This window comes from Leptonotus elevatus, chromosome 1 (genome assembly GCF_054856555.1).
Source record: "Leptonotus elevatus isolate MCC_2025b chromosome 1, RoL_Lele_1.0, whole genome shotgun sequence".
Classification (NCBI taxonomy): domain Eukaryota; kingdom Metazoa; phylum Chordata; class Actinopteri; order Syngnathiformes; family Syngnathidae; genus Leptonotus; species Leptonotus elevatus.
This window is the reverse complement of record NC_141239.1, coordinates 31,665,014-31,692,702: the sequence shown is the minus strand read 5'-3', so window position 1 is coordinate 31,692,702 and position 27,689 is coordinate 31,665,014. Positions and strand designations below refer to the sequence as shown.

General features: G+C 37.9%; 4 protein-coding genes across 5 annotated transcripts; all 4 read left to right on the top strand.

Annotated features, from left to right (window-relative positions):
- The first annotated feature begins 1,722 nt into the window (after positions 1 to 1,722).
- Positions 1,723 to 6,941, top strand: LOC147181700 (parvalbumin beta-like). 2 transcript variants are annotated; one of them, XR_015096783.1, is made up of 5 exons: positions 1,723 to 1,892; positions 2,353 to 2,438; positions 5,544 to 5,684; positions 5,885 to 5,994; positions 6,685 to 6,941. XR_015096783.1 is itself a non-coding variant. In XM_086092205.1 (5 exons), the coding sequence occupies exons 1-5, from the start codon at positions 1,774 to 1,776 to the stop codon at positions 6,705 to 6,707; spliced, it is 471 nt and encodes a 156-aa protein (XP_085948331.1). In that variant the 5' UTR covers positions 1,723 to 1,773; the 3' UTR covers positions 6,708 to 6,941. The 2 variants fall into 2 exon arrangements, 1 of the variants encoding a protein (XP_085948331.1); XM_086092205.1 differs by having other exon boundaries at positions 5,544 to 5,676.
- A 3,133-nt stretch (positions 6,942 to 10,074) lies between these two features.
- On the top strand, positions 10,075 to 13,980 carry LOC147181699 (parvalbumin beta-like). Its single transcript, XM_086092219.1, has 5 exons — positions 10,075 to 10,211; positions 10,609 to 10,681; positions 11,677 to 11,809; positions 13,267 to 13,376; positions 13,718 to 13,980. The coding sequence occupies exons 2-5, from the start codon at positions 10,621 to 10,623 to the stop codon at positions 13,741 to 13,743; spliced, it is 330 nt and encodes a 109-aa protein (XP_085948345.1). The 5' UTR covers positions 10,075 to 10,211; positions 10,609 to 10,620; the 3' UTR covers positions 13,744 to 13,980.
- Positions 13,981 to 14,833: 853 nt separating this feature from the next.
- On the top strand, positions 14,834 to 17,510 carry LOC147181698 (parvalbumin beta-like). The gene is made up of 5 exons (XM_086092192.1): positions 14,834 to 14,953; positions 15,504 to 15,573; positions 15,671 to 15,803; positions 16,928 to 17,037; positions 17,142 to 17,510. Exons 2-5 carry the CDS (start codon positions 15,513 to 15,515, stop codon positions 17,165 to 17,167), a joined length of 330 nt encoding a protein of 109 aa, XP_085948318.1. The 5' UTR covers positions 14,834 to 14,953; positions 15,504 to 15,512; the 3' UTR covers positions 17,168 to 17,510.
- Positions 17,511 to 23,109: 5,599 nt separating this feature from the next.
- Positions 23,110 to 25,391, top strand: pvalb8 (parvalbumin 8). Its single transcript, XM_086073353.1, has 5 exons — positions 23,110 to 23,194; positions 23,376 to 23,448; positions 24,675 to 24,807; positions 24,890 to 24,999; positions 25,239 to 25,391. Exons 2-5 carry the CDS (start codon positions 23,388 to 23,390, stop codon positions 25,262 to 25,264), a joined length of 330 nt encoding a protein of 109 aa, XP_085929479.1. The 5' UTR covers positions 23,110 to 23,194; positions 23,376 to 23,387; the 3' UTR covers positions 25,265 to 25,391.
- Positions 25,392 to 27,689: the final 2,298 nt, after the last annotated feature.

Below are 27,689 nucleotides of genomic sequence, written 5' to 3'. Positions count from 1 at the left end.
AGCCAAAATAAAAAGGGGGAAAAAGTAGCTAAACACTACTGTGAAATGTACTCAAGTACAAAATTAAAATGTATTTTTAATGTCCTTCGTGTACAATTAAAACAAAATCATATTTTATTAACAATAAGACACATTTGTATTTCAGCCAGTTTCTGTGGTCTGGTGGAAAAAGGTGATCACTGATCAAGTATAAAATGTGACAAATTGATTACATTTCATGGATACAGAATACAAAGTCTACATACCGCTATTCAAATGACAGGGTTTTGTGAAATAAAAAGAAAGAAACCAAGATTATTCATTTCCAAGCTTTATCCACCATTAATGTAACGCCTAACCTGTACAACTCAGTTAAAAAAATGTTTGTATCTTTTCTACAGCGGTGGTAATAATTAAACAACAGAAATATGTGGTTGCATAAGTGTGTGCACATGCTCTTAAAGCTGAGATGTGGCTGTCTTCAGAATTAACAATCACATTCAAATTTTCAACAGATACGGATAAACCAATAATTTAGAAAGTGCCGATGTTGATAACCAATAAATCAGCCGATAGTTGTTTGCAAAATTTACTTGAATACAAATATACTTTTGAGTCCTACTAGAAGTCTGACAGGTACAAATACATTGAAACATTGTGTAAAGCACCATTAATCTAAATTCTATTGATATCTCTGCTTCAAAGAACACCAGTTTGAGTTTGCCAAACCAAAACACTCATGTTTCAAAAATCTCCAAAATTCTTTATTTTCTGGTTTATCTGTAGGATGTCAAAGTGGTTGATAATTGACGATTATTATCGGCGGATTTCTTTATGATCTGGTGTATCTGTTTGACGGTAAATTGGTCGATAATTGACGATAATTATCAGCCATTGATATGATCGTGCATCCCTAGATTCAAACTCAAGTTAAACACCTGCCATCATTTAAAGTGCCTCTAGTTAACCTCAATTAAAGTTCAGATCTTCTTGTAAACTTTGCCTGATTATTTTTTTTTCTTGCTGACTGACATTTCACACTCTTCGTTAATTCCTTCCACCTTGTCTAAAGTTCAATCTTATCTGCACCATAACAAAATAAACATGTGGGAAAATGTGTGACATACTCCCCCACCTTTGGTAAAATGTTTGTGATTTGGGAATATACATAGAAGCAGATGGTGTTGCTGCTTGAAACTTTCAACAGTGTTGCAAGAGGAAGGTCATCAGAAACACAAAATGTCCACTTGGGTCAGAACATCCAATATGTAACATGTGTTGAAAAGGCCCTTCATCTTCCATTTATTTTTGGCCCTTGGAGGAATTGATCAGAATTGAAATGGCATGGGATAGGCAAAAGAGTCTCCATCCTAGGTCTCGACCATTGAAATACTAAAATGACTGGTACCAGAATATTCCCATATTATATACTGTTCCTTAGTAGATAACATAAGCCATCATCATAAATGTGATTGAAGCAAGTCAATGTTATAGGAAAAAAACACACAAATACTTGAAGTTACTTGAGGATTCTAAAAGGGCTTCATAAATGCAACACATTTACTGTCTTTTAATTCAAATATACCAGCAGCAATAATCAGAGAAAAATTGTACCACTGAATTATTTACTTCTGCTGAGGGAATTCTTGCAAGCTAGCAAAAACAATCTGAGTAAGAGAATTATGTGCTCTGATTAACTGATGAAGGAGGAGGAGAGGAGGAAGAGTAGGAAGAGTAGGAAGAGGAGGAGGATGCCTACTGGGTGGTGTGGTGGGGAAACGCTCCACGGGTTTGATGACAGATGTGTCAGGTTGCTCCTCGCACAAAGCATCACGGACCTGCAAGAGAGTTTTGGCGGCTTTGAGGCACAACAATCCAAACGGAGACAGACAGTGTGAAAAAAAAGAAGAACGGTAAGCATCTTGTTTATTTATTCTGCATGACTTTATTTATAGCAACTATTTTGGCTGTGTGGCATGATGAATGTGCAGTCTATCAGAATTTGAATTATCTTAATTGGCCAAGTATGTTCAAACACACATGGGATTTGTCTCAGGTCTCAGGTAGTTGGAGCCACTACAGCAAAAATGACACTATAGAAATGTATACAGTATTTACTAAGTATAGAGAGTCATGAAAGCAATACAAAGTGTCCAGTAGTTCAGTAATACCGATCAACATCAAACTATCAAATGATGCATGAATCAACCCCTTTATTGAAAACAATGTTTTTTTGTTGTTTTTTTGCTATGGCGCTATGATACAATGTGCTTGTGCATGCTCTTAAATTCTGACTTTATGCGTCATCTAAAAACAGAACACACCTTCCCCACACTTGACTGTGAATTGCGTGCATGTGCGTGACTCCCCCAGGCAAACGCAGAGGAAAGACAGGACCATGGCATTTGCAGGGATGCTGAGAGACGAGGACATAGAGGCAGCGGTGCAGGCGTGTCAAGGTGAGTCAAGCCGTTGGACATGAAATTGCTTTCAGACGCTAATCAGGATTGGAAATATATATAAATGCACATACACAAGACACACACACACACACATATATAATATAATATAATATAGTCCATGTTTGTCCATCTTTGCGTCAGTTTGGCTGCAGGTTATAGGCCGTAATGTGTGTATGTGTGTATGTATGTGCGTGCATGTGAAAAAAAAATCCATTGAAAAATTCTTAATTGAAATAATGGCTAAACAATAAATCACATATGACGAAACTGTTCTTTTTCTGCAATGCCAATGCAGATCACCCACAAAAAAACTGTTTTAACATTTGTGCATGACTAATCAATTACGAACAACAAATTTACATCAATAAAAATGATTATGTAAAATGTACATGGAATTTACATTTTAAATAAGACAAGTAGTGCTATTATGATTTTACTATAGTGCATGTAGCGTAAAAAATGTCTTATTTTATATATATATTTAGCTTGATTCAGGTAAGAGCAAATGCCGTTTACTATTTGTCTGTGTAGATTGTCAATCTTTAGTTATTGCAACTGTACTCAACAATTAACTGCCATATAAAGGCAAGCTAGATTGTTCTTGAGAAAACGCTGTGATTATATTTTATTTTATTCTTGATTGTCCCGCTAATTTCTGAAAACACTGCTAACTGTTTCTTAGGATCTTACTCGAGCCGCAAACCCCACCAATGAAAAAAAACGAGCTGTTGGTTATAATAAAAACAAAGATCACGTAGAAATGTCCACAGATACTTTAAAGTATATTTCAATTAAATTCAGCTTTTATTGAGTACATACCACAAGACTTAATTAGCCTAAGAGAAAAAAAGGTACAGACATCTACTGAAAGTGTTCCTTCTATTTTTCACATTGAGCAGACGTCTATTTTTTTTTTTTTTTTTTACAGACTCGTGCTGCTCGCAATAGTAACGCCAGAGCTGCGCGCTCCTAGCGATTGTCAGCCGCGTGAAAGTACAAGAAAACACGTAACTATAGTGTTTACATCATTAGCAGATAGCATCAATTCTATGTCTGCCTTGTAAGATCCATCTGCCTTGCTGATTTGGAAATCTGACTTCAGGAAGAGGAATGATTAAAATTCTGACTTAATATTACAAATTCCGACATTTTCTGTGTACCTTAAACGCATCACTAGTTGTAGAAGATGGGGGAGATAAACAGTTGTTTTACAGGAGATTTTTGCCGTGGCGAAAGTGGATGGGAAAGATCGTGGTCTTTATTAAACTGGGGGGAACGTGTCCCCCGCGTCCTCAATTGCACTCTATGACCTTGGCTTTTGTTTACTGTGAGTGAGACGGAGCGACCAATTTACCGACCGCAGGCGCAGCGGCAAGCGACCTGTCTTAATTAATCAAATAAGAGCGCGTCTCCTAGTATGACGTCATCTTCGAGGATCTCGTGACCAAAGACATCGTAATAATAATTTAATTTATGTAAATTATGTTGTTGAATTTTTGTTTTGACAGGCAACAAAATGACTTTCACACACACCACGGGGTTGTGGTGGGCTGATTACTATTTTTTAACAAGTACAAACTTTTTTAATAATAACAAGTGGCCGGTATTTGCTGCTTTAAAGACCCCCTTTTTCTTTTATCGCTAAGTTCCTTAGACCCCAATGTTAGATTTGGCGGAGGCATCTTTTGTTGAATTACGCTTATAATTCTTTAATAATTTTTTTTTTAGAAGTTTCCTCCTGTAAACATCATTAAGCATAGACGTTATACATGTATTTAAGGCAAGTTGTAAAATGTCTTAAGTCCTCTTGTTTATGTTTAACAAATTAAAACATCATAAATCATGCTGTTTCTAATAAGTATTGTCTCAAATGTCTTCAATTTCGATACTGTAAATGTAAAGGATGTATGCCGAGAAACCTTTCTTGGGAGGAGCAATATGGCGGCCTCGTGGCTTCAAAAGTCTTGGCCTATCGGCTAGCCAGTTATATATTAGATCAGTGAAAATACGGTAATCAGATCATCTGTAAATCGCACCAGCAGTGTTCTGAGATCTGCAGACTTGGGTCAAATATATACAGTAGGCCTATGTATAGTGGTGCCCAAAGTTCAAAGTAAACATGGTGAAGCTGCATTTAGCTGTTATGCTGTACACAAATGGAATAAGCTGCCAACAGAAGTGAAGTCAGCCCCGAATGTAAATGCTTTTAAATCCAGGTTAAAATGTTTGCTTTTCCCCCCCGATACCTTTGATTAAGGCCTTCTAAACATGTTTAAATAATGTTTTTCTTTACATTATTTTAGAAAATGAATCATTTCTTTACTCTTAAATATTTTTTTCAAAGCGTTCTATTAATGTTTTTCAACATTGTCAAGGCATGTTCTTTTTGTAATTTTTGTAAGCTGCTTTTGTTTTCTCTGTTTTTCTTCCAAATGTCGTTAACTGTTGTGTTTGTTGATGCTCGTAGGTGTTGTGTCTTTACTTGTGTAAAACACATTGTGTTGCCTTGTGTATGGAATGTGCTATAGAAAAAAATATATATAAAAAAAAACGTTGCCTTGCCAGCAAGCATCTCTTATGTAACATGCATTATCTTACAGCCTGAATTGTGTAATTATATACAAACTAAAAATAAAGAGAACTATATGATGACAGTAAATCCAACTTTGATTAAACTTTGCAGCATGTAGCAAAATTCCTTCTACCTCAATTGAAGGTGATACCGTGGCCTTAACAATTTTAGCTGTAAATGTTTGATGCATTTTAAAATGCAACCAAAAACTATACTTTTTCACACACTTAGGAAAATTCACTACAGAAAACTAAAATAAACACTTGTGTTGGTGTTAATGTTTTTTATTTATTTAACTTTAACCTTTATCCAAAACGTTTTGTTTTGCTCCAATAATAAGCTTAATTTAAAAAAGTAAACTGATCTACACAATTACAATGAGTTATGCATGTGATGTTTCACATGAGAAAAAAAACTAAAACATTAATTACTGGAAAGAATAGGATGAGGAACAAATGTGTTTTTTGCACTACAGTGTAGTCTAATCTTGTCTTTATTTTTTATTTTTTTATTTTTTAACTATTTCACAGCTCCTGGCACATTCAACTACAAAACTTTCTTCTCACAAGTGGGACTGGCTGCCTTGCCGGAAGCAAGTTGGAAAAATGTGTTCACAGTCCTGGACCAGGATTGCAGCGGATTCATTGAGGAGAAGGAGCTAAAGTATGGCTGTGCGTGTTTCGTTTGAGTGGCTTAAAGTTTTAAATAAGCATGGAGGGTGTCTGAGTTAGATGCATTTAAGAGCCCTCAAGCAGAATGTTACAACTGTTAATTATTGCACAAAGGCTGACTAAAGGCAATCAGATAAACCTGTAGCATAAAAGGTCAAATGTCAACAGTACAAACTGACTCAATTTTGTTCATCCATCAGACTATTACTTCAGAATTTCTCCCCTAATGCAAGGGAGCTGACGGTGGCTGAAACCAAGACGCTGATGGCGGCAGGAGACAGAGATGGTGATGGCAAGATCGGGCTCAAAGGTATGGAAAATGTGGACATTAAAGAGGTATAGAGCTTGATTGAGCGCGTTCTTCCGCCAAGGCTGAGCAGGAATCCTAATTTGGACACCTACTTCCTGTATACATTGGGTATAAAAAGTATACACACTCCTATTCAAATGCCATTTCTACCAGTGTACTCAATTGAAAAAAAATTATAGAGAGAAAATGAAAATAAACAATTCAATAATATGATGGTACATACCCTCTTCTACGTGGAGATGTGGCTGCGTTCAAAATTAACTAGAGCTGCAGCTAACGATTATTCTAAAATCTGTCGATTATTTTTTTAATTAATCAATAAACCCAATAAAAACACAACCCCCCCACCCCCACCCCAGAATAAAATACTTTTTCACTGTATGTCAGAAGGTACAACAAGCCTGTTTATCCACCTATTACTATTGCAAAGAATCCCTTTATGCTCAAATAAACAGGTCCTAATTTTATATTATGCTGCTATGGCCAGTCAAGGCATTCACTTCAATGGCCAACTACTTATCTGTTTATTCTGCTTACAGCTTATTAAAAAAAAAAAAGTAAACGTGGAGGGGCTAGAAGGAGCTATCCACTATCTAGTGCTGAACTCACACACTACATTATGTTCCATTTACTCAAGCCGTCTGCCCACCCATGTTGTGTTTAAACTCTTCTCATTTCTTTTTCTATCAGAGTTCTACAATCTCCTGAAATGAAGAGAACTGCATGCACTAGCCTTGACTGTCTTCCCCTGTGAAATAATACCAGATGGAGAATCATAACTTTCCAGATTTGTTGAAGCAAAGACCAGAGAACTCAGATAATCCAAACCTGCTTGTCTACCTGCTGCTCTCCTTGTTGGTTTGATGGATTGTGGATTGTGGAAGCCCATGAGTGTTACGATGAATCAAGAACGTTTCTGGAAATAATCAATAAATGATTTGATGAAATTCTCTGGAGTGTTTAATTACCCGACATTAGACAGTGGATAAGACGAATGATCTAAAAGTAAACCATGAAGCTTTTTAAATTCATGAAAATCAAGCTATTTACAGTAGTTGCTGTAATTGTCTAGCCTGGCAAGCCACACACACTTTCTAAATAGAACGTGGGTCTGGTCAGGCGGCCATAGACAGCGATTCGGCTCTGTCCGAAAACAGGACGGCCCAATCAAAATCATCTATTTGCGTGACGTCGTCTTCGTGAGCAACTCTTCAGTCATCAAGTTTTTCCCGCAACGACGACGTTCAACAACGACGTCATTCACTACTGTCTCTCTTCGGCTAGTAGCCATGTTGGATTTTAACTCCGTCTTCGCAAAAAAAAAAAAGAGACTTCAACGAGTCGCTTTTCTGACGTCACGTCCGCTCTTTGCTTGGTTCATTCCACTGTCTGTTAGCTGCGGTTTGCCCCGCCTCAGAAATGCGACTGATAGGGCGGTTGACCAGACTCACTCTCCGGCAAAGTCGCGAGTGAGTCTGTATTGCCAGGCTAGTAATTGTCCATACCACATACTGTATGTCTGGACCCTTGCTTTAATACATAATTGAATTTGTACCGCATGATATAATGTGGTTATAACTTAGCGTAATGGAGCAGAATACAGTATATCCACATTTTGTCCAGCTATTGGGATTGGAGAGGTATGGAACATTTCCCGTTAATTTCCAGAAAATTTCCGATAAATTTTCGTGGCAGATCAGGCTGAGGAATTTTGGATTATTTACAGATTGAAAACTTTCTATGGCAATTATGGGGAATAATAACTGGGGATTGTTTACTAGCAAGGAAACTATCAATATATTGAAAGTAGTTTTGGATGAAGTTATGATAAAGATGTAAAGAGCACCAAGCTGTCAGCCTTCCCGAAACCCACATGACTGATGGATGGAGAAACTACAAGCCCACTGGGTTATTTCAGAGCAAACTGCCTGTTTATGAATGAAATACACAACAAGTGATGACTTTTACTTGCAGGTGTTAATCTCATGTGCTAGAGCGAGGACAGCACCCAGACTGGAAGCAGCACATCATCTGAAGGTGTCGAGGGGCCAATCCCCTCACATACGAGAATAGATTGACAGCCACATGAGCCTGACTACACACATTCTAACCAACAAATATGCATGCATAATGAAGAACATGGACAGATGTGAGCATGAAGTCATCTGTTCGATTAGTAGCTATTATAAAGTCTTCCATTCCAATTAGATGTATGACAGGCATGTTCATGCAACTTCATATTCGTGTTTCTTAACCATGTTTAAGAGCTATCCATACTACAACTTTATAACATTTGATTTGAAATAGGTAGGCATATATTTTTTTGTACTTCACTTTATTCAGCTACATCATTACATATCTTACTTTTTGACAAGGCGAGGCAGGGAAGACTCAGGCGCAGGGATTTGGTTAGCTTCAACGGCTGCAGTTTAATTAACACAAATCAACTCTGGACTGAGGGGAAAACAACTGAACAAAAGACGCTCCAAACTGGAGGAAAAACTGGATACAAAAACACACGGGAGCAAGACTAGACAAGGCAAGAGCTGTGGCTATTACAGAACGTGACACTTCGGCAACAAGACAAGGGAGACGCAGACTATTTGACACATGAGGGTGATTGGGAACAGGTGGACACAATCAAGGAATGGGGCGGACACAGACACCACATGAGGAAGGGCAAGTGACCTGAAACGGGAGGAGTTAGACTTTCAAAATAAAACCTGAAATGACAAGTAAAAAAAAACAACCACCCCATTGCGACATGACACTTTCTACACTGTAAAAAAATGGGAGTAATATTTACTTGAAAATAAAAAACTAGTAAAGTAACAAGGAGAGTTTTTAGTACATTCTACTAGTTTATTAAAAAAAAATAAAGCTATGTAATCATTGAGGAACGAACTCATGACCTTCAGCTTAGTAGACACATGCAAAACCGCTGGGGGGGGGTTACGTGCAAGGATTCCATCTGATACCACAAATATACTAATAAACATACAGAAGGAGTGGCATGGCTTAGGTGGTAGAGCGGCTATCACCCAAGCTTAAGGTCATGAGTTATTTCCTCAACGCTTACATAGTTTAAATAAATAGATAAATAAATAAAATGTGCTCAAAACTTTCCTTTCGAATTTCTGAGCGAAAAAAACTTTACTAGTTTTTCCCCCAAATAAATATGACTCATTTTGTCGATCAATTGTTGTTTTTCGTCTTAAAAAAAGAAAGAAAAGATTATTAAAAATTTGGGGCGTCAGGCGATTAAAGTTTTTAATGGTAATTAATCGCATGACTTCACTAGTTAACTCGCGATTAATCACAAATTTCTTATTTGTTCTAAATGTACGATAAAAAAATTCTAGGTTTTCATACTCTTGTTAGCAAAAGTGGAAAAAAATGTTAAACTAATAGAAATAGTTACAATACATTTTTGACATTTATAGCCATTTATTCCATGTGGAATCAAACAAATGAGTGACTGGGTCTGCCTGTTTGTGGGCCAATCAGAAGTCCGCTCTTGGTTGCAAATGACAGCATCCAGGATGTGTTTATATATACATATATATATATATATATATATATATATATATATAATTGTCATAATTGTCATAATTGTCATAATATATATATATATATAATTGTCATAATTTTCCTATAGTTTGGGGGGAAAAATATATATAATGCTGACATGCATAGCAATAAAGTTGCCCTGACTTTTTGCACTGTCCTTTGAGCCCCGATATAAAAGTGTCAATGAGCATGTGGCTGTAATATGAAGATAGAAGTCATTATCACAGCGCTAAACACATCCTGGATGCTGTCATTTGCAACCAAGAGCGGACTTCTGATTGGCCCACAAACAGGCAGATCCAGTCACTCATTTGTTTGATTCCACATGGCGAATGACGCTTGAATCATCTCCAAAATCACACGTTTGCAATTTGTCTCGTGAAGTAAGCGGAAGTCGATTAATTTGCCTTTTTCGGGTCCTTCATTAGCTTACGAGCACATGGAAGCCCGATCATTTGTTGCCCTAAAAATAGACTGGACTAGTTGACACATTTTTTCGAGAGCCAGTGCATCTTGGCACCCGATACCAGACCCCAAAGCTCCGTAAGCTCTGGAGGATAGGCTATATAAGAGGCATCCAAAGCTCTATTGGGACATTCACTCGGAATCCGCCTTGGTGTTTTCACTCGCCTCAACGCAGGGCAAAGGTGAGTGCGCACTTCCCAAAAAGCTCCACAAAACTGAGGATTCACACAAGGACACTTGTTGCGCCCTGGCCTGGACGACAATGATAATGAGAAGGAGGCGAATGTTCCAATTTGGATCACAAGACACAAGAGGACTTGTGGATGATGAGCATTTGTGCAAGGGATGGTGTCATCCAATGCGCTCGCTCAAGATGTATCTTGTTGGGAAGACTCACTTGATAACATATGTTTGGCATAAACTAAGTTATTCTCACGATTTGTTGTGTTTACATTGGAACGTCTGTGGCAGGTTGAGTTGGATTGAACAGACATGGAAGAAGATACTTTGAAGTTTTGAATAATGTCACTAATTCATGTTTTTTAACAATTGTTGATCTTGTTTATCCTTCTCTTGTAGATAAGAAAAAAAATGGCCTTCGCTGGTTTGCTCAATGAAGGTGACATAAAAGCCGCTCTGAATGGCTGTGCAGGTAATCTATCTATACATCATCTATATTTGTCTTTCAACATTGGCTATATCTGTACGGGCCATTCCGCTGAATTGGTTCCTCGCTCGTTGTAGCACTGCCTCTTTTCAACTCAATATCTGATACTGACTCATAATATGTAGTAGCCATCTCAGATAACATTATTTCATTAAGTCATTTTTTATTGTATTGAAAGTCAGAGCAAGTTTGAGCATAGAATTAGAAAATATGGATGAAATGTAACAACGCGGCATTTATGCAAGGAGCATGTTGATACTATATGATGAGCTCATTGACATGATTCAACAAAAAGTTTGATTTTAAAAATTAATAACAAGAAAAAATGATTTCGGTAACAGGAATGAACCAAAATTGTATCTCCTGAGTCATTGGGATTGACTATTCTGAACATCTGAGCATTTCTTATATTTCAACAATGCAACAATTATATTTCCACGGCGTATTGTACTGCTTTTGTCTGTGACTAGCATACTCACCGGGCATAATGACATTTGATCACATTTTCAAATCCAAATAATCATCACAAATCAAATTACAACTGATTTGCTTTCCAATGCTTATCAATGATTATATTTTCACCGAGGATAAATGTTGCATTTGGGGAAAGAGGGAAATCGGATTTTAAGTCAATCCAAGGATTGTCAGTTACGACCTCAAAGCATTTGAGGCATATCTATCTATCTATCTATCTATCTATCTATCTATCTATCTATCTATCTATCTATCTATCTATCTATCTATCTATCTATCTATCTATCTATCTATCTATCTATCTATCTATCTATCTATCTATCTATCTATCTATCTATCTATCTATCTATCTATCTATCTATCTATCTATCTATCTATCTATCTATCTATCTATCTATCTATCTATCTATCTATCTATCTATCTGTTTTGTCTAGTGTTTAACAGTTGTTAGTGTAGTTGTCTTTTTTTTTCTTTTTTTTTTTTCACTTGACTGTTTGCTTTGCAGCCGCCGACTCGTTCAACTTCAAGTCTTTCTTCAAGGTGTGTGGTCTGGCCACCAAATCTGCCGATGATGTGAAGAAAGCCTTCAAGATCATCGACCAGGACAACAGCGGCTTCATTGAGGAGGAGGAGCTCAAGTAAGATGTCCAAACATGTGTGAAACATGCATTTCGATAGCATAGTTCCTAAGTCACGTTTGAAAGTTAGCGGAAAATAACAGTGCAAAATCAACAAACAAAAATAGTTCAGTTGCCTCGATTCAACGTTTGCGGATTACAATGACCTGGATGAGTGACAAGCAAACATAAAGTAAACAAAACCTTTTTTGTTTTGTTTAGCAAGCATATGGGTGTTCTTTGTTGCTATTGGGACAATAAGTTAAAAATGACCGGTATCTGGGAAATTATGCGATAGGCTAACCCCGTGATACTCACTTTTTATATTTTATTTATTTAATTTATTTTTTACACAAGAGCCATATTATCAGAGCAAATATAGAATTACTCCCGCCCGTATACATGGTCGTTTGTGCTCAATTGGAATACCCCGTTCGTAAGCGCGACGTGCGGACGACGTAATTACCTAAAACGACTTTATTTCTGCTTTTAGCTTTCTACGATCAATAAAAGTCATTACATGTATTTTCATTTCATCACCACGCTAAATAAAGTAGTCGGTTTCCTGCTCGCTTACATACAAACTAATATACATTTCCAGGAAATGATTAGCCTAATGATAATTAACGGTAATTAATGGTAATTAACCATATTTTCAAATTTAAAAAAAATAATGTAAATGGGGGCAACATGCATAGAAAGGTAATGAAATGAAATTTGTAAATGTATCTTACACATTTTATAAATTGTGTTTTTGCATATTTTTTTGTTGTTCTGTTTTTTTTATTTTTATTAAATTAATCTAATGGTGATGAATAATTTGTAAGTAAATATGGTGGAAGGTTCAGAATGCAACACTGTGAGAAGTGAGAGTATAAAACTGATTTCCCCCATACAAAGCAGAGAATGAATATTCTTTTAACAATAAAAAAACAAAACGTTAGGATTAAAAAAAATAATAATAAAAAATAAAAACCTAGGCGGCACGGTGGGTTACTGGTTAGCCCGTCCGCCTCCCAGTGCTGAGGACATGAGTTCAAGTCCGGGCTTCGGCCTTCCTAGGTGGAGTTTGCATGCTCTCCCCGTGCCTGTGTGGGTTTTCTCCAGGTTCTCTGGTTTCCTCCCACGTTCCTAAAAACATGCATGGTTGGTAGGTTAATTAAAGTGCCTAAATTGTCCCTAGGTGTGACTGTGAGTGTGGTTGGTTGGTTGTCTATGTGTACCCTGCGATCGGCTGGCAACCAGCTCAGGGTGTAAACCGCCTAATGCCTGAAGCCAACTGGGATAGGCTCTAGCACCCCTGCGACCCTTGTGAGGAATAAGCTGTTCAGGAAATGGATGGATGGATGGATTGAAAAAAGACACAAACGTAAACATCAAATTTAAATCTTTCAGTCAGTGATAAACTACTTCAAAGTCAATTACATTTGCATATATATTATTTTTTTAAATGTGCCAATTGATTTCCTGGTTTGCAGGCTCTTTCTGCAGAACTTCTCTGCATCTGCCAGAGTGCTCACCGACAAGGAAACCAAAGCCTTCCTCGCCGCCGCTGACGATGATGGCGATGGCATGATCGGAATTGAGGGTAAGCTGTCGTTCAGTACTTCGATGGACACTTATACAACAATAGATTTTGGTCCCAATACTGAATTTCCTCCGCAAAATTTAATTGGGAATGTAATGTTTGTGGAGTTTTGATCATGTCCTTGATATTTAATAAGAATTGAGGTTCCATAATTAATCAATATCATACTGAAGTGAAGTGAATCGAATAGAATCGGGAATGGAACTGAACTCTAGTGAATCAAAGTCGAATAAATTCAGGAAATTAGAATTGATACCTAGCCCTAATGAGAGACGAACATAACTTGCAATTAGTCAGCCACCAAAGCACTCCCTAACATCTGTTCCTTTCTGCTTCTACAGAATTTACTGTCATCGTCAAAGCATAAATTCCCCCTGGCCAAGATCCTCTTGATTTCACGGACGTCTTCGCGGGATCATCAACTGAAAGAATATTTTTTATAGCTTAATTATGAGTCTCCTGCGGACTATTCCTCAACATTGGAGCGCATGCTTTCACTGCTGTGTGTGAATGTTCTGAAACTTGTGCAAGTTGTACACCATCTGCACTTTTGAGGCAGAGTGAAAAAAAATGGGAATAAATACTCTTTTGGTGTAAAAAATCATCCGTCTTGTGGCCCGCTTGTTTAAGCACCGAGAGACGGTCGACACATACAGACAGTGATGATGTCACTGGAATGGGCTCTGGAATTTGGCAGGGAAAAACAGCGACTACACCTGCCAAGCTTTTTGAATACAAGAGCAAGTGACCTCGCCAGTGCTTGTTTTCTTAATTGGTTTGTGCTGCCACACATATTGGATACAGTTCCAGTGGCATGGAGATTTCCATTGAGGCTGGTCAGTTCAATTCAAAACATATTTTCTGTTTGTACTCTCATTGTGTAAACCCTGCAGTGCAACCTTGCACGAAAATAATCTTGGGACAGCTCAGCCCCTATCAAATTCAGACTCTCTTTGGGGCTTGTTAGCGTTAAATGTGACAGCTGCCAAGTGAGACCCCCAACATGGGACAGTAGTGCCACCTAGATGTGAATAATAATCTCCAATGTCAAGGCCAAAATCGTTGTCGGTCCATGACTTTCCGTTTATTTCTACCAGGGGTGCAAAATCAGCTATTCACAGTGCAGTTCAATTCTGCTCTAATCTGCAAAGTTGTTGCCATTTACAATTTAACGCTGGCCTGCCCATTCAAAATCAAAGCTCCACTTGTTGAATATGGCTGAGTGTTGCCAGCACCACTTCCAATTCGTCCCCCTCCCCATAGCCTGGCGTCGCACTATTCTTAGCAAGGAAAGGGTGAAGGGGGGTGACCACAGACTTCTTCAAACGCACCTTTTAAGCGTCTTCGGTTGTGAAACTTTAAAAATAGAGCGTTCCCTGGCTACGGGACAAAATGTACACCCCCCACCTCCCCACCTCCCCTCGCCCCCTCCCCATTTCAGCGGTGTCAATTATCTCGTGGCTCCGATTTCGATGGGGTGAACCTATAAAAGGTCAGCGGTGACACCGGGGCGATCACTGCAGTCCGACTCCTGTCCCGCATCATCCGTACCGTCCAAAACAAAGACCCCCTCAGAGGTGAGTTTGATTCAGCAAGATGTTAAATGTTGAAGGAGATTTTTTTTAAACATACCATGAAATTTGGGAAGGATAAGCGTCAGCTGCTTTAGGAAGACTCGTCGCTTTTGACACCTTTTGAGTTATAAACTCAAATGGGACCTGTCATTCACGACGTCCATTTGATGAAAATAGAATTGAAAATGATAGCATGTTTAGTATTGAGTCCTTCTAATTTGGGTGATTAAGAAGTTCTGTGATTTTTTTTTCTTTTTAAACTTCCTCTGAGTGGATATGTGCATGATAGGCTGGATCAATTGATGTGGTCGTCCATTAATGGGGACCCCCCCTCACCAGCAACCGCATTCCAAAAAAATTAATACAAAATAAGTCAATCTATATAACTGACTGTAATAGTTATATTTTACTGTATGCTGCTGCAAACCCTAATTATAGGAACATCTCATTTACACAGCACATGGCATATCCATGTTGATTTGTTTTAAATGGAACATCACTATGGCTCATTTGCAATATGCGTCCCTAATGCTACATTTTGTTTGGAAAACAGCACATTACAATGGCCCTGCACGGTAAACTGAATGATGCTGAGGTCTCTGCAGCCCTGGATGGATGCAAAGGTGGCAAGACAACTCACCTTGACACACACAAACCATTTTCTGTTTGCACACGAAATACTCTGGTCTTGATGATGTTGACATCCTACTTGAAATTCAGACGCCGGATCGTTCGACCACAAGAAGTTCTTTAAGGTCTGCGGCCTGGCTGGCAAGTCCAAGGAAGACTTGAAGGCGGCTTTTGACATCATTGACCAGGACAGGAGTGGTTTCATTGAGGAGGATGAGCTCAAGTAAGATAACAGACACAAAATAAAGGACATACTCATATGTGATAAGAGTCTTGCAATAAACCCACATTTAATGTTCATGACATTTAAAAGCGCTTTTCTGATGTTTAATTGACCCACAAATGACTGATTGACATATTTCAAATGGCTCAAAATTGTATTGGGCAGGGTTACCATACTGCATGTTTTTCATACTTTAAGGTTAGCTGTGGTGCTGTTACTGACACCCATATACTATCGGCTACACTTATACAATACAATTTTGCTAATCCTAAATGGCACAACATATCAAATAGAATTGATTGATATTATGTATTTATTTATTTTTGAAACAATGCAGTAATTAAAAAAAGAAAGAAAAATATGTACCCTTAAAACTGATGGGTCAAAAATTGGACCGACGCGTGGGTCAATTTCACCCAATATTGGGGTGTTTTCTGTTTAGGTTGCAAAACAACCCAGAAAGGTCAAATTGGGTCAAATGGATCCAAGTTAGCAGATCAGTCAATTTTTTTTACCTACCGTAAGTTTTAAGTATCACGTATCACGTCTTAGCTTATGCTGATATTGCAAAAATAGCTCATACACAGAATCAAAAGGAACCAATCAATTTAAACACATTAATCAATAAATAATAATATCTTTAAGAATACATTAGTTATAAATTAGAGAATGATATGATAAAATGCTTAACAATAATAAAATCAAAAATAAATAGATAAGTAAATTGCAAATAAAAAAATCACATTAAAGAAAAATAGAATACAATTCATTATAAATTACGAGCATGAGAAAATGCTTATTAAAGTAAAAAAATAATAGTAGATTTTTTTAGGTATGAAAAAATAAATATAAAAAAAGGAAATGAAAAATATTGAAAATAAAAAATGAAAAAAGATTAACATTAAAGCATAAATAATGAAATAAATTCATATACAAATTGAATATGTTTGATATCATATATTTATATAATATCATGAAAACAAGTAAAGAACAATTAAAACAAACAATAAGAATAAAATAAAAATAAAAATAACGAAAAAAATAGCAATGACGCAAACTAAAGAATGAGGCAGCAGCTGAGACGTCATTGATTACGTAATGACCGACGATGCGCGTGTCCCCAGGCTGTTCCTGCAGAACTTCAAGCACGGCGCGCGCGCCCTGAATGACGCGGAGACCAAGGCTTTCCTCAAGGCCGGTGACACCGACGGCGACGGCAAGATTGGCGTTGATGGTACGACAAACATTCTGCGCATGCGCTCGCTGTGGGCTAATTAACGCTGACTTTTTGTTCTCCTATGTGCACCCCCCCCCCCCCCCCCCCTCACCTGCCCGCAGAGTTCACCACCTTGGTTAAGGCGTAAGGTGGCAAGTGACCAACAGCACCCGCTCTCATGGAACAACAACGCCCACCTCCCCCCTTTTCATCTGAATACAAATCATTTTTATACATTTGCTCCAGAGATGTTTCCTCCTACGCAACACACACTGTCCAACAAAATGATGATAGTGATTGTCGTTCGGTTGTGTCCATGTCTTAAATATGAATTTTGCTTCTTGTAAAATCTATGCACTTTCCAGGAACGTACGGTAGGAAAGAATAAATATTATTTTGCTACGGTCGCTCGGTCTTATCGGAGATTCATCATGTGTATGTGACAATCTGACTGAAAAAGCACCGAATAAACTTGAGGACAGGAAAACTAACACGTTACTCGCCATTCAATCATGCTATGAGAAAGAATTTTGCACATCAACTCAAAACACTTTACACTTGACCACCAGGTGGCGCCATCTTTGCTGAATTGGAAAGGATGCGCCTGACAAAGTCAAGTGATAAAAAAAAGAGTCCTCTTAAAACAAGGTATCCAGGCCTATATTTAGCTTCGAATTTTTTCGACACAAAAAGTCATTATGATAGTAATCAAATAAACTAAATAATCAAGCAATGTCATGGACCCTCCAACTAAAACAATGACACATTTTAAAAATATTAAAGGCCAAAATAAAGCTTGTCCTTCCACTGCACCTACCAATTTTTTTGTTGCTGCGCAGATGCAGCTCACATTTCTCATATTCATTCTCATATATATATATATATATAAAAAAAATTTTTTTTAAAGGGTTGTCAAAGTTGTAATATCCAAATTACTCCACTAGGTGACGCAACATGTTTATGTTTTTTTCGCTGCATATTGAAATGCATGAAAACAATTCTTAATGCAAAATCCAGGGGAATACAAAGTCATTGTAATTAAGCCTCCTCATTATGTGGCCTGTAAATTTAATTTTTAGTGCAACTGTAACATTATGCACACTTTGAACATTAACACTCCACTTAAATATAAGGGGGGGGGGGGGAAACTTACTTAAATGATTTAATTGAAATTTATTGCACATGAAAGTTAAACAAAAATGTACCCAAATAAATGTATCGAAACAAACCTTAAATCAGGGGTGCTCAAGTTCGGTCCTCGAGAACCCCTATCCAGCCTGTTTTCCATCTTTCCTTCCTGCAGCACAGCTGAATCTAATGATCAGCTCATCAGCAAGCTTTGCAGAAGCCTGATAACGATCCTGATCATAAATCAGGTGTGTTAGTGGAGAGAAACATGAAAAAAACCAGGCTGGATATTGGCTCTCGAGGACCGAACTTGAGCACCCCTGCATTAAATGCACACATGAACCACAACCAAACTGCACTCAAGCAGGGATTCTTTCACGTAGCACTAGAGGAAGCCCATGTAACACTAGTGGTTCTGCAATACATAAGTGGAGTCTCAATAAATTTGAATATTTTAGAATAGTTTATTTATTTTATAGTAAACGTGTTAGTAATAAATTATTAATTTCACATAAATGCACTCTAACGATTTCAACATAATGTCTATGGTAAATATTGTTCATCTTATACCTTATAGCATGCAATAAAAAAAAAATTCCATCCATCCATTTTCCAAACCGCTTATTCCTCACTAAGGTCGCGTGCATGCTGGAGCCTATCCCAGCTGTCAATGAGCAGGAAGCGGGGTACACCCTTAACCGGTCGCCAGCCAATTACAGGGCACACATAGACAAACAACTATTTGTACCAACAATCGCATCTACGGAAAATTCGGAGTGGTCAATCGGCTTACCATGCATGTTTTTTGGAATGTGGGAGGAAACGAAATGCCCGGAGAAAACCAACGCAAACACGGGAAAAACATGCAAACTTCACACAGGAAAGCCGGAGCCGGAATCGAAACCTGCACCTCAGAACTGTGAGGCGGACATAATAATAATAATAATAATATTATTATTATTTAATTATTATTATTATTATTATTGTCATTATTATTATTATTATTATTTATTATTATTATTATTATTATTATTATTATTATTATTGTCATTATTATTATTATTACTATTATTATTATTATTATTATTATTATTATTATTATTATTATTATTATTATGGAGAATTTGGCATTTTCATCAGCAAAGCTACAATCATAATTATATTGCAAAAATATCAATATACTGTGTAGTTTACTCTTATATAATTCAGGGCTAAGAAAAATTCAGAGACCGTTCATACTGACCATTTTTCATTTTCTATGAATTAACGTCATTAATTACTAGAGTTGTCAAACGATGAAATGTTTTAATCAGATTAATCACGTCTCAGAATTTTGATTAATCACGATTAATCGCTTAATTAAAAAGACTTTTTATCAAAAAAATTTGCCCGCCAAATTCAAAGAGCACTTGTTATGTGTTAATTATTTTGACATTTAATGTTATGATGACGTTTTCAACGTTTTTTGATCCATTGCACACGTTCATCTTCCTCTTTTTCTAATCAGTTAATTACTTGCATAATTTAAAATGGAAACAAATTACCCCGATAGTTTGACATGAACAAATATTCTGAATGTCATCCGCAAACATTTATTAAAGTATCTTTGCGCAGTTTGTCCCTTTTTTACTATTTAATTAATTAGTTAACGCTTGAACTTTGACAGTACTATTAATTACTTCATGACTACATTTGCTTTTAAAGTCCTAATAAATAGCCAACAGTCTGTCTGAGAGTATGAACAGAGGACGGGCCGCGCATTTGGCCTAAGGTTCCAGAAGCCAACACGATGTGGGAGAGCATTAGCAAATGTAAATAAATAAATGATCGTGGGTAACAGAATAGCGTGCAAAGGTATCTCCTTGGCACATGACATCATGCAGCGACTGCACTGCGGCGGGTTGAGTCCAGCTGTCGATCCGGTGTCCACTCCGCCGCTCGTCTCTTTTCTGAGGGACACGATTGAGTTTCTCCCTCAGCTTCCTCCGCACTCACGAAACAAGGAGGCAAAGGCGAAGGATATGAACTTATTTTCAGTCATGTGTCGTGTTCCCTGTTATGTGTTCCAGTTAAGATTAAGTTAAGTTTAGTTTGTACCAAAAAGTATAGGTCATAAGTAGTGAGTAAGTTAGAGTTGAATTCATTCTCTGACAAATCCCATACCGATAATACCGGATAATAGGCACACAATTTTCAGATTTCTTCTTTTCACAAACAAAAAATGTATTTGGAGGCTCTCAGGTCTTTGAGTAACGTTTAGTGCGAACGTAATGACACCTCCGATTCCTGACTTCCCCAGCTGCAGGTCAGCTGCTGCAAGCATGACAGGCGTCCATGCGCAAACAATTAAAGTAATCCTTCCACCCACAGGTTTGTATACTCTTTCTGTAACACCACAAGAAAACCCTCGTAGAAAAGCAGAATGCTCTGTTTGTATGCTTTGCTCCATGTGTGATTAAAAATAGCCGTAGTTCGAAGGTTTAGCATGACCACAACGTCGATGCTAATTTCACATTAGCATTATTAAGCTAGCTGGCTTTCATTAGACAAAATGATATGGTGAAAAAATGGTTGCAAAAATGACATTTGGAAAAGGAAAGGATGCATATGCACACGTTTGCCAAACTGTTTATCTCTTGTTGTCGCCACTATGCTCAACCCCGGGGCCCCCCCTGTGAACGAGAGGGATCCATTCCATTATGCATCATCATCATCATCATCATCATCAGCAGCAGCAGCAGCAGCAGCATCAGCAGCAGCATGCGAGGGGTGACTTTTCATCCCTTAATCAGCACAGATGACAAAGCTATTCTGCGACAGGCTGAAAAAAGGCGACGCAGCAGTTGTCATATGTATTTGGGGATTACTTGGGATCAGAAAAAGACATGTTATAGCTATGTTATTACGCTTAAATATAGGAAAAATAAATAATAAGTAATAAATATGGACTGTATGTTGTATGTCAAAGGTGGTTTAATTATGTATCATTCACAGTTTCATTATTATGATGAACTTATTCTGATTTCTGATTGGCTAGCTTTTTGTAAATAGTTCTACCACTTTTCTGTATCCATTTTTGTTTAAAAATGAAGTCATAAAAAAAAAATTGATTGCCTTATAAAGCACAGCACATTTGTTAAATAAATAATAAATCTCTATCGATACCAGCAATTCAGGGATTTTAAAATGCAAAGTAGAAAATGTGGAAATCAGCTTTTGAAGGGAGATTTTGACGTGTGTATTACACTCAAGAAATTATGGCATATTTATCGATACTGCTATACTGGATATCATCAGGCAAATTCACACTTGGCTACAAGCTGGTGCTTAAGCTTGAACTGCCCTTTTGCTTGAGACGGAAAAGAAAAATGTCCATTTTTCTATAGCCCACTTTTTTTCATTCATTAAAATAAAATAAAATAAAAAAATCCAAACCTCTTCATTCTTCCATCCATTCAATTGCTGAACTGCTTACAGAGCTTGCTGATTAGCTGATCATTTGAGTCAGCTGTGTTGGAGGAGGGAGACATGGAAAACCGGCAGGACAGTGGCTCTCGAAGACCAGGGTTCCCAATCCCTGATTCAAAGTGTTCAATGAACCTGCCATGCATGTCTTTGGAATGTGGGTGGAGACCAGAGCACCCAGGGGAAACCCACACAGGCACTGGGAGAACATACAAACTCCACCCAGGAAGGCCGAAGCCCAGACTTGATCTCACGCACTCTGCACTGGGAGGTGGACGTGCTAACCAGTCAGCTACTGTGCCGCCCCTCTTCATTCTCCCCTACAAAATAAACAAATAAATAAAACACATGCATACATACATACATACATTACTGGCTGCTTGCAGAGTTGAGTAAATGAGTCACCTCTTTAAAGTTATTTGCCTTTGAACATTTTTGTCCCCTTTTCGGCGAGCAGAGGCATGAGAAGCTACGCAAAGAGGAGGGAGGGAGGGTTGGGAGCAAGACGAAAAACATTGTCTTTTTGGTTTGTTGATGAATGTGCATTATCCTAAAAAAATGAAAAAAATGGTCCAAGCGGGTACTTGTTAGCCCCAAGGAAAACATAAGTAACCCACAAGTCTATTTTAATTTTTGACTCACTAAGAAGAATTAAAATAGAAGCGGAATGCTAGATGGTGCACGTTTCTTCTGCATCAATTGTGCATTTTGTTAAAAAAAATTTTTTTGGTTACCCACTGTTTTTCAAATATTTATTTAGTAATAATAATAATAATGACTTATATATAAAGGTATATATATTAATATAAAATAATTGATCTTGGTCACATTTTTTTTAACTTGCCATCAATTAAACAGGGGTCAGTTGATTTCACTGTAGATTCCCTTCACCTCTTTGGTAGATAGTTGTATTATTGTCAGTTGTGTTAACAGAAATAAATATAAATACATACGTTAAATATGTATGACTGTTTTTACTTAAGCGTACGAATCATTTTGGTGAGGTTTGAGCACCTGCTGCTCAAAAAAAGTCTGTGCAAGTCTGTACTGTACCTTGGAGAGGAGAATATATTTACATGAAATAAGTCCAATTTTAACCAAAGATGCAATTCGTATTACCATTCTGTGTTTAAATTGTCCATAAAGAGACATTGTGTAATCTGTTCTGGTGCTGGGACTGCTGCCTGTAAAAGGATATTTCCATGAATTGATATGGTGGTGGTGGTGGGGGGGGGGGGGGGGGGGCTTACTCAGGACCAGCAGAAAGAAAGACAAAAAAAAAAGTTTTTTTTTTTTTTTTGCATTGTGTCTTCATAAAGTAGACAGGCAAGGGCGTTCCACATGTCCACGGGTCCCATCTCTTTGGCCGTGGGCGTTTATAAATAGTAAAGGTTAATTAGGTAGCTGGGAAACTGGATCGGGGCGGCCAGTTCGAATTTGATCCACGGACAGGTAACTCAAGTGAAGCCCATTGTCAGTGCAGCCGGGCCTATATAAGCCACCTTGACGGACGGCAGTCACCACTCAGCCCAACATCCTCTCGCTGCTGCATCACCAACTGGCCCTCCAGCCTCCACACCTGGTAAGTTGGACACTGGTGTTGTATGGTGAAGTTGAATATGATTTTTTACCCTATAGCTTATTATTTGAGTATCAGCGCAAGAAGGACATTTCCATAGCTTTCTGACGATTGACACTTCTTGCCCCTGCAGCGAAATATGGTAATGATTCAATAATGATTCAAGGTTTGCATGCACCTGCAGGTAAAAAAAAACATGTCGCTGTCATCTATCCTATCTGCTGATGCCATCGCCACTGCGATCAAGGACTGCCAAGGTATCAGCTTGCACCTCATCATCGCTGTCGTTTTCATTTATGTGTATCTGTCTCACTCGGTGTTTGTGTAATTTTGTCCTGCTCTACATTTGGGCTTTCCTTTTAGCAATACTATCATCGTTATGAGTAAATATTAGTCGTCAAGCCAGATTCTATAAGGATTTAACTGAAGGAAAGTACTTAAATAGATCAGGTCAATCTTAATGCAAGTTTCTCTTCTTAACAGGTTAAAATGCACATTCCACGTGGTTGCTTTTGTACAAATAATGCAAATTTGACAGGACAGGAGAAGTCAGAGTACATATCCTGCAGGGAAGGCAAATGCAAGCCACACTTGTCACCTGATTGCGACACTAGAACATTCATATAACTCATTGTACCGTACAACATGTATAATACAATACAGCACAATAATGTACATTACAAGCACTGTACCAAAAATGAGACTACTTATTGTTATGGTTGCAGTTCATGCTATTCACAGACTTGACCGCAAATAGCAAAAACTAAATATGAATAGTAAATAACAAATACTTAAATAATTGTTGCTCTCTTATAAATAAATGCATCTGAAAAAAAAATTGGGAGGGGGAGGGTTGGTGAGGGGCTTAGGTCATAAAAACTTGATAAATAGCAGGGGATCATGTAAAAAACAAAATGGCAAAGTGGGGTGATCAGGTATAGAAACGTTAATAAGCTGGGCAATGGTTTTAAATAAAAATGCTAATAAGCGGGGACCAATTAAAAGCAAAAATGAGAATACGCGGCAGATTGGGTAAAAAAAAAGCGTGGTTTCTGTGATTAACAGGAGACAGGTTCCTACCCAAAAAAAAACTGTGAATAGATGAATTATAGAAATCATAAAATAGGTGAAAGTTTTAAAACGTGTTTTCATTTTTTCCCCAACTCAATTACTGTAAGACTGTAACCGAGCTTTGCTTGTGAATAGCAAAACTCTGCAAGTAACTCACACGCCTTAAAATGGCTCCCTAAGATGGCGGCCTCGGACGACCATTGTCTAAATGATGCTCCTCGACTCACGTCAACATAGTTCCTTGGCAACAAAATGCCACCAGATTGGCCAAATGAATAACTTACTACTGGCCTGAGCGCAAAAGTCTGCAAATATTGCAAATAATCACAATAAAGTGATTTGACAGAATGATGCGGACTTCAAAGACAATGTTGTTAACACTGCTCTGTGTTCATCAACTTCTTGGCTTTAGCACCAGAGTCTTTCTGCCCCAAGAAGTTCTTCCAGGTGTGCGGCCTCGCCAAGAAGAGCCCGCAGGATGTGAAGAAGGTTTTCAGCATCCTGGACAACGATGGGAGCGGCTACATTGAGGAGGAGGAGCTCAAGTGAGTCGGATGCCAAATAGCAACATCGAACCCTTCCAGATGGGATTTGCATCTAGACCGTTTGGATGTCTGCTCTTTCCAGGTTTTTCCTTCAGAGGTTTTCTCCAGCCGCCCGGGTCTTGACAGACACAGAGACCAAGGCCTTCCTCAACGCCGCCGATGATGACAGCGACGGGCGCATTGGGGTCGAAGGTACGAGCGATACGCAGCTTTCATTTTCTGCAAATAAATGCTGTAAAGGAAAATACATTTCTGTTTGGAATATGGATGTTATGTTGCCAAATGAAATAAAACCTTAATAGTAAAATTGATGAAACTGATCATTTTGATAGGTTTATATTTTCAATAAGAATGCCAGTGGATTGCATTGCACTTTAATTGTCAGCCTAATCAACAGTTCTTTCTATTTGATTGTTTCTGTTTCTCCACAGAGTTTCAAGCTATGGCCCTGTCCTAAACATGCTTTTCTCAGCTGGCTCTCATTTTCCACGGCGTCAAGAACTCCCTTCATTTAGGCATCTGGTGCACATCATCATCACGGTTTCCACCCCCTTTTGTCATCATAATTTACTGCCCAAAGAAATGTAAAAGTCATCTAATATACCCATAATAATAAAACTGATGAAACCCATGTATTGTGGCTTGTTCCAATTTTTCCCAGTGTGTGTTTTTTCTTATAAAAGACAGCAATTACAATATTACTTGGAATTGCACAACTCACGGTGGAAGTCAACACATTCCTGTACTAAAATTTCAAATGCACAATTGATAAGCGTATGCCGTGTGTGTGTTTGAATGTGAGTGGAGGAGGTGACCTTGATGACCACTGTAGTCCACACTTGGGCTGGATCAAATGTCACCAGATCTCAGCTTTGTGAAATAAAGCCAACCCAAGCTGCTGCGCACTAAGGCAGCAAAACCACCAACAATGAACACATAAACACACTTGAAATAAAATTAATCAAAGTCGTATCTCGAAGAAGCACAGTTGTCCGGATTTGTGATGGGGAGCTAAAATTAAAAAAAATAATAATAATAATTTTCAATAAAAAAATGGGCAAGCAAGGTCTTTGGAAAACTCCAAATACTGAGTCAGCAAAAAACAAGACTTAAAATCACATAAAAAAATCACAAATAACAAACCGTAACAGGAGACAGCAATGAACCAGCACAAACTGAAAGAAAGCAAAGCGATTCAATACGATTAATCCCGATACGAATTTATAAATTGATTATTGCGATTTTTTTAAAACTCAAATTTAGAAAATACAAATCAGTAAACTTGCACATGTACACTGTAAGATTTGTATGAAAATGTATTTATTTATCGGAAACTTCAGGCTTATAACTGAGCCACTGCATTTAACAAACAGGTTGCAGTCTGTTTCATGTTTGAACAGCACTGAAATTAAATATTAAGGCTTAATGTTCCATTAATATAACATTCTTCCATGCTTAATGTGTGAATCCTAACCCTAAGTAAGACATTTTGTTGAATATTCCCAAAGAAAATTGATGTTTAAAAATCAATTCGGCCGCATATTGAATCGATTCGAGAATTGTGCGCTGTAATAACGCGATATATTGCCGAATCGATTTTTTCTAACAACCCTAATAAAAACAATAAATGAAGGCAAGTTTGCTGGAGGTCAAAATGTGTTTTGAGGACCAAAATAAAAAACTATTTATCACTATCCACCATTTTGGTTGTTTACTTTCTCCTCAAACGCTTTGAGGTCAGAACTGGGAAAAGCCAACTGGGATAAATCTGATTTCCGACCATCCTCAAATGCAGCATTATTAGTTGACACAAAGAACAGGTGGAGACGAAAAACACACACATAGACAAAACATGAAAAAAGGACACGGGAAATTGTGAGACAACATGAAAGAAAACTAAATGGAATCAAAACCATTGATATGTCTGTTTGCCTGGCAGGCTACTTCCTGGTTTGCTGATAACGACGTACACTTGAACATTTCTGGTTGAAACGTGCAGTGCTTTATCATCTTCAGGTTTAGTGGGATTTGAACTAACAACCACCACGACACTCATCCGCCAGGTGGAGGAGGCCAAATAGAACAAGATCTTTCACTGATCCTTGATCATAGCTCCATCATGGCTATTACAGCAAATCCCTGATATTGAAATTAGTTTATTTTTGACACTTGACTAAGGTGCCCAATTTAATAATAGTGTTTCCTTCTTTGGACATGCTCCAACTAGAAGGGCATTCATTAGAGCAGAGGTTGCTTATATGAATGAAAAACTACCACAAACAGCTTTTGTTTTCACCACATCCGACTTCAATGGAGAAAACGTTCCACAAATGTGTCAAAATGACAATGGTTGTGTGGTTAGTAGAGCCGAGTGAGAAACAGGAAGGAAATGTGAGCCAACAGGTCAACATTGAATGACTGCATGCAGGACAGCACAAGGTTCAAGTGTCTTTCTTCAAACAGGTAAAGCAGACCTGTAACAGGATGGTCCAATCCAGGGGTGTGCAGACTTTTGCTTTGCATAGTCACATACAGAAAAATCGAAGGACGCCGGGGCCGCTTTGACGTTCGTCATCTTGGAGTTATGAAACACACGAAAATCAATCCATCAAGTATTTATACAGTGTGGTTTGTCAAGAACAGATCCTGTTTAAAGAAACGTGTATAGTGTTAATTGTACTACACGCCATAGAGATTCTTAAAGTGGCACTGAACAGCAGTTGGAGACTGAAAAACTTCCTGCCAAGTGGCAATACAGCAATGTCCTTTTTCTGCGGCCGAATCTCATAGTAAAATAACAATCTGTAGAGGTAATGTTTACATGACGATCATTAACTCATTCACTGCCATTGATGGCCAAAAACGTCAAAAATTAATTTGAA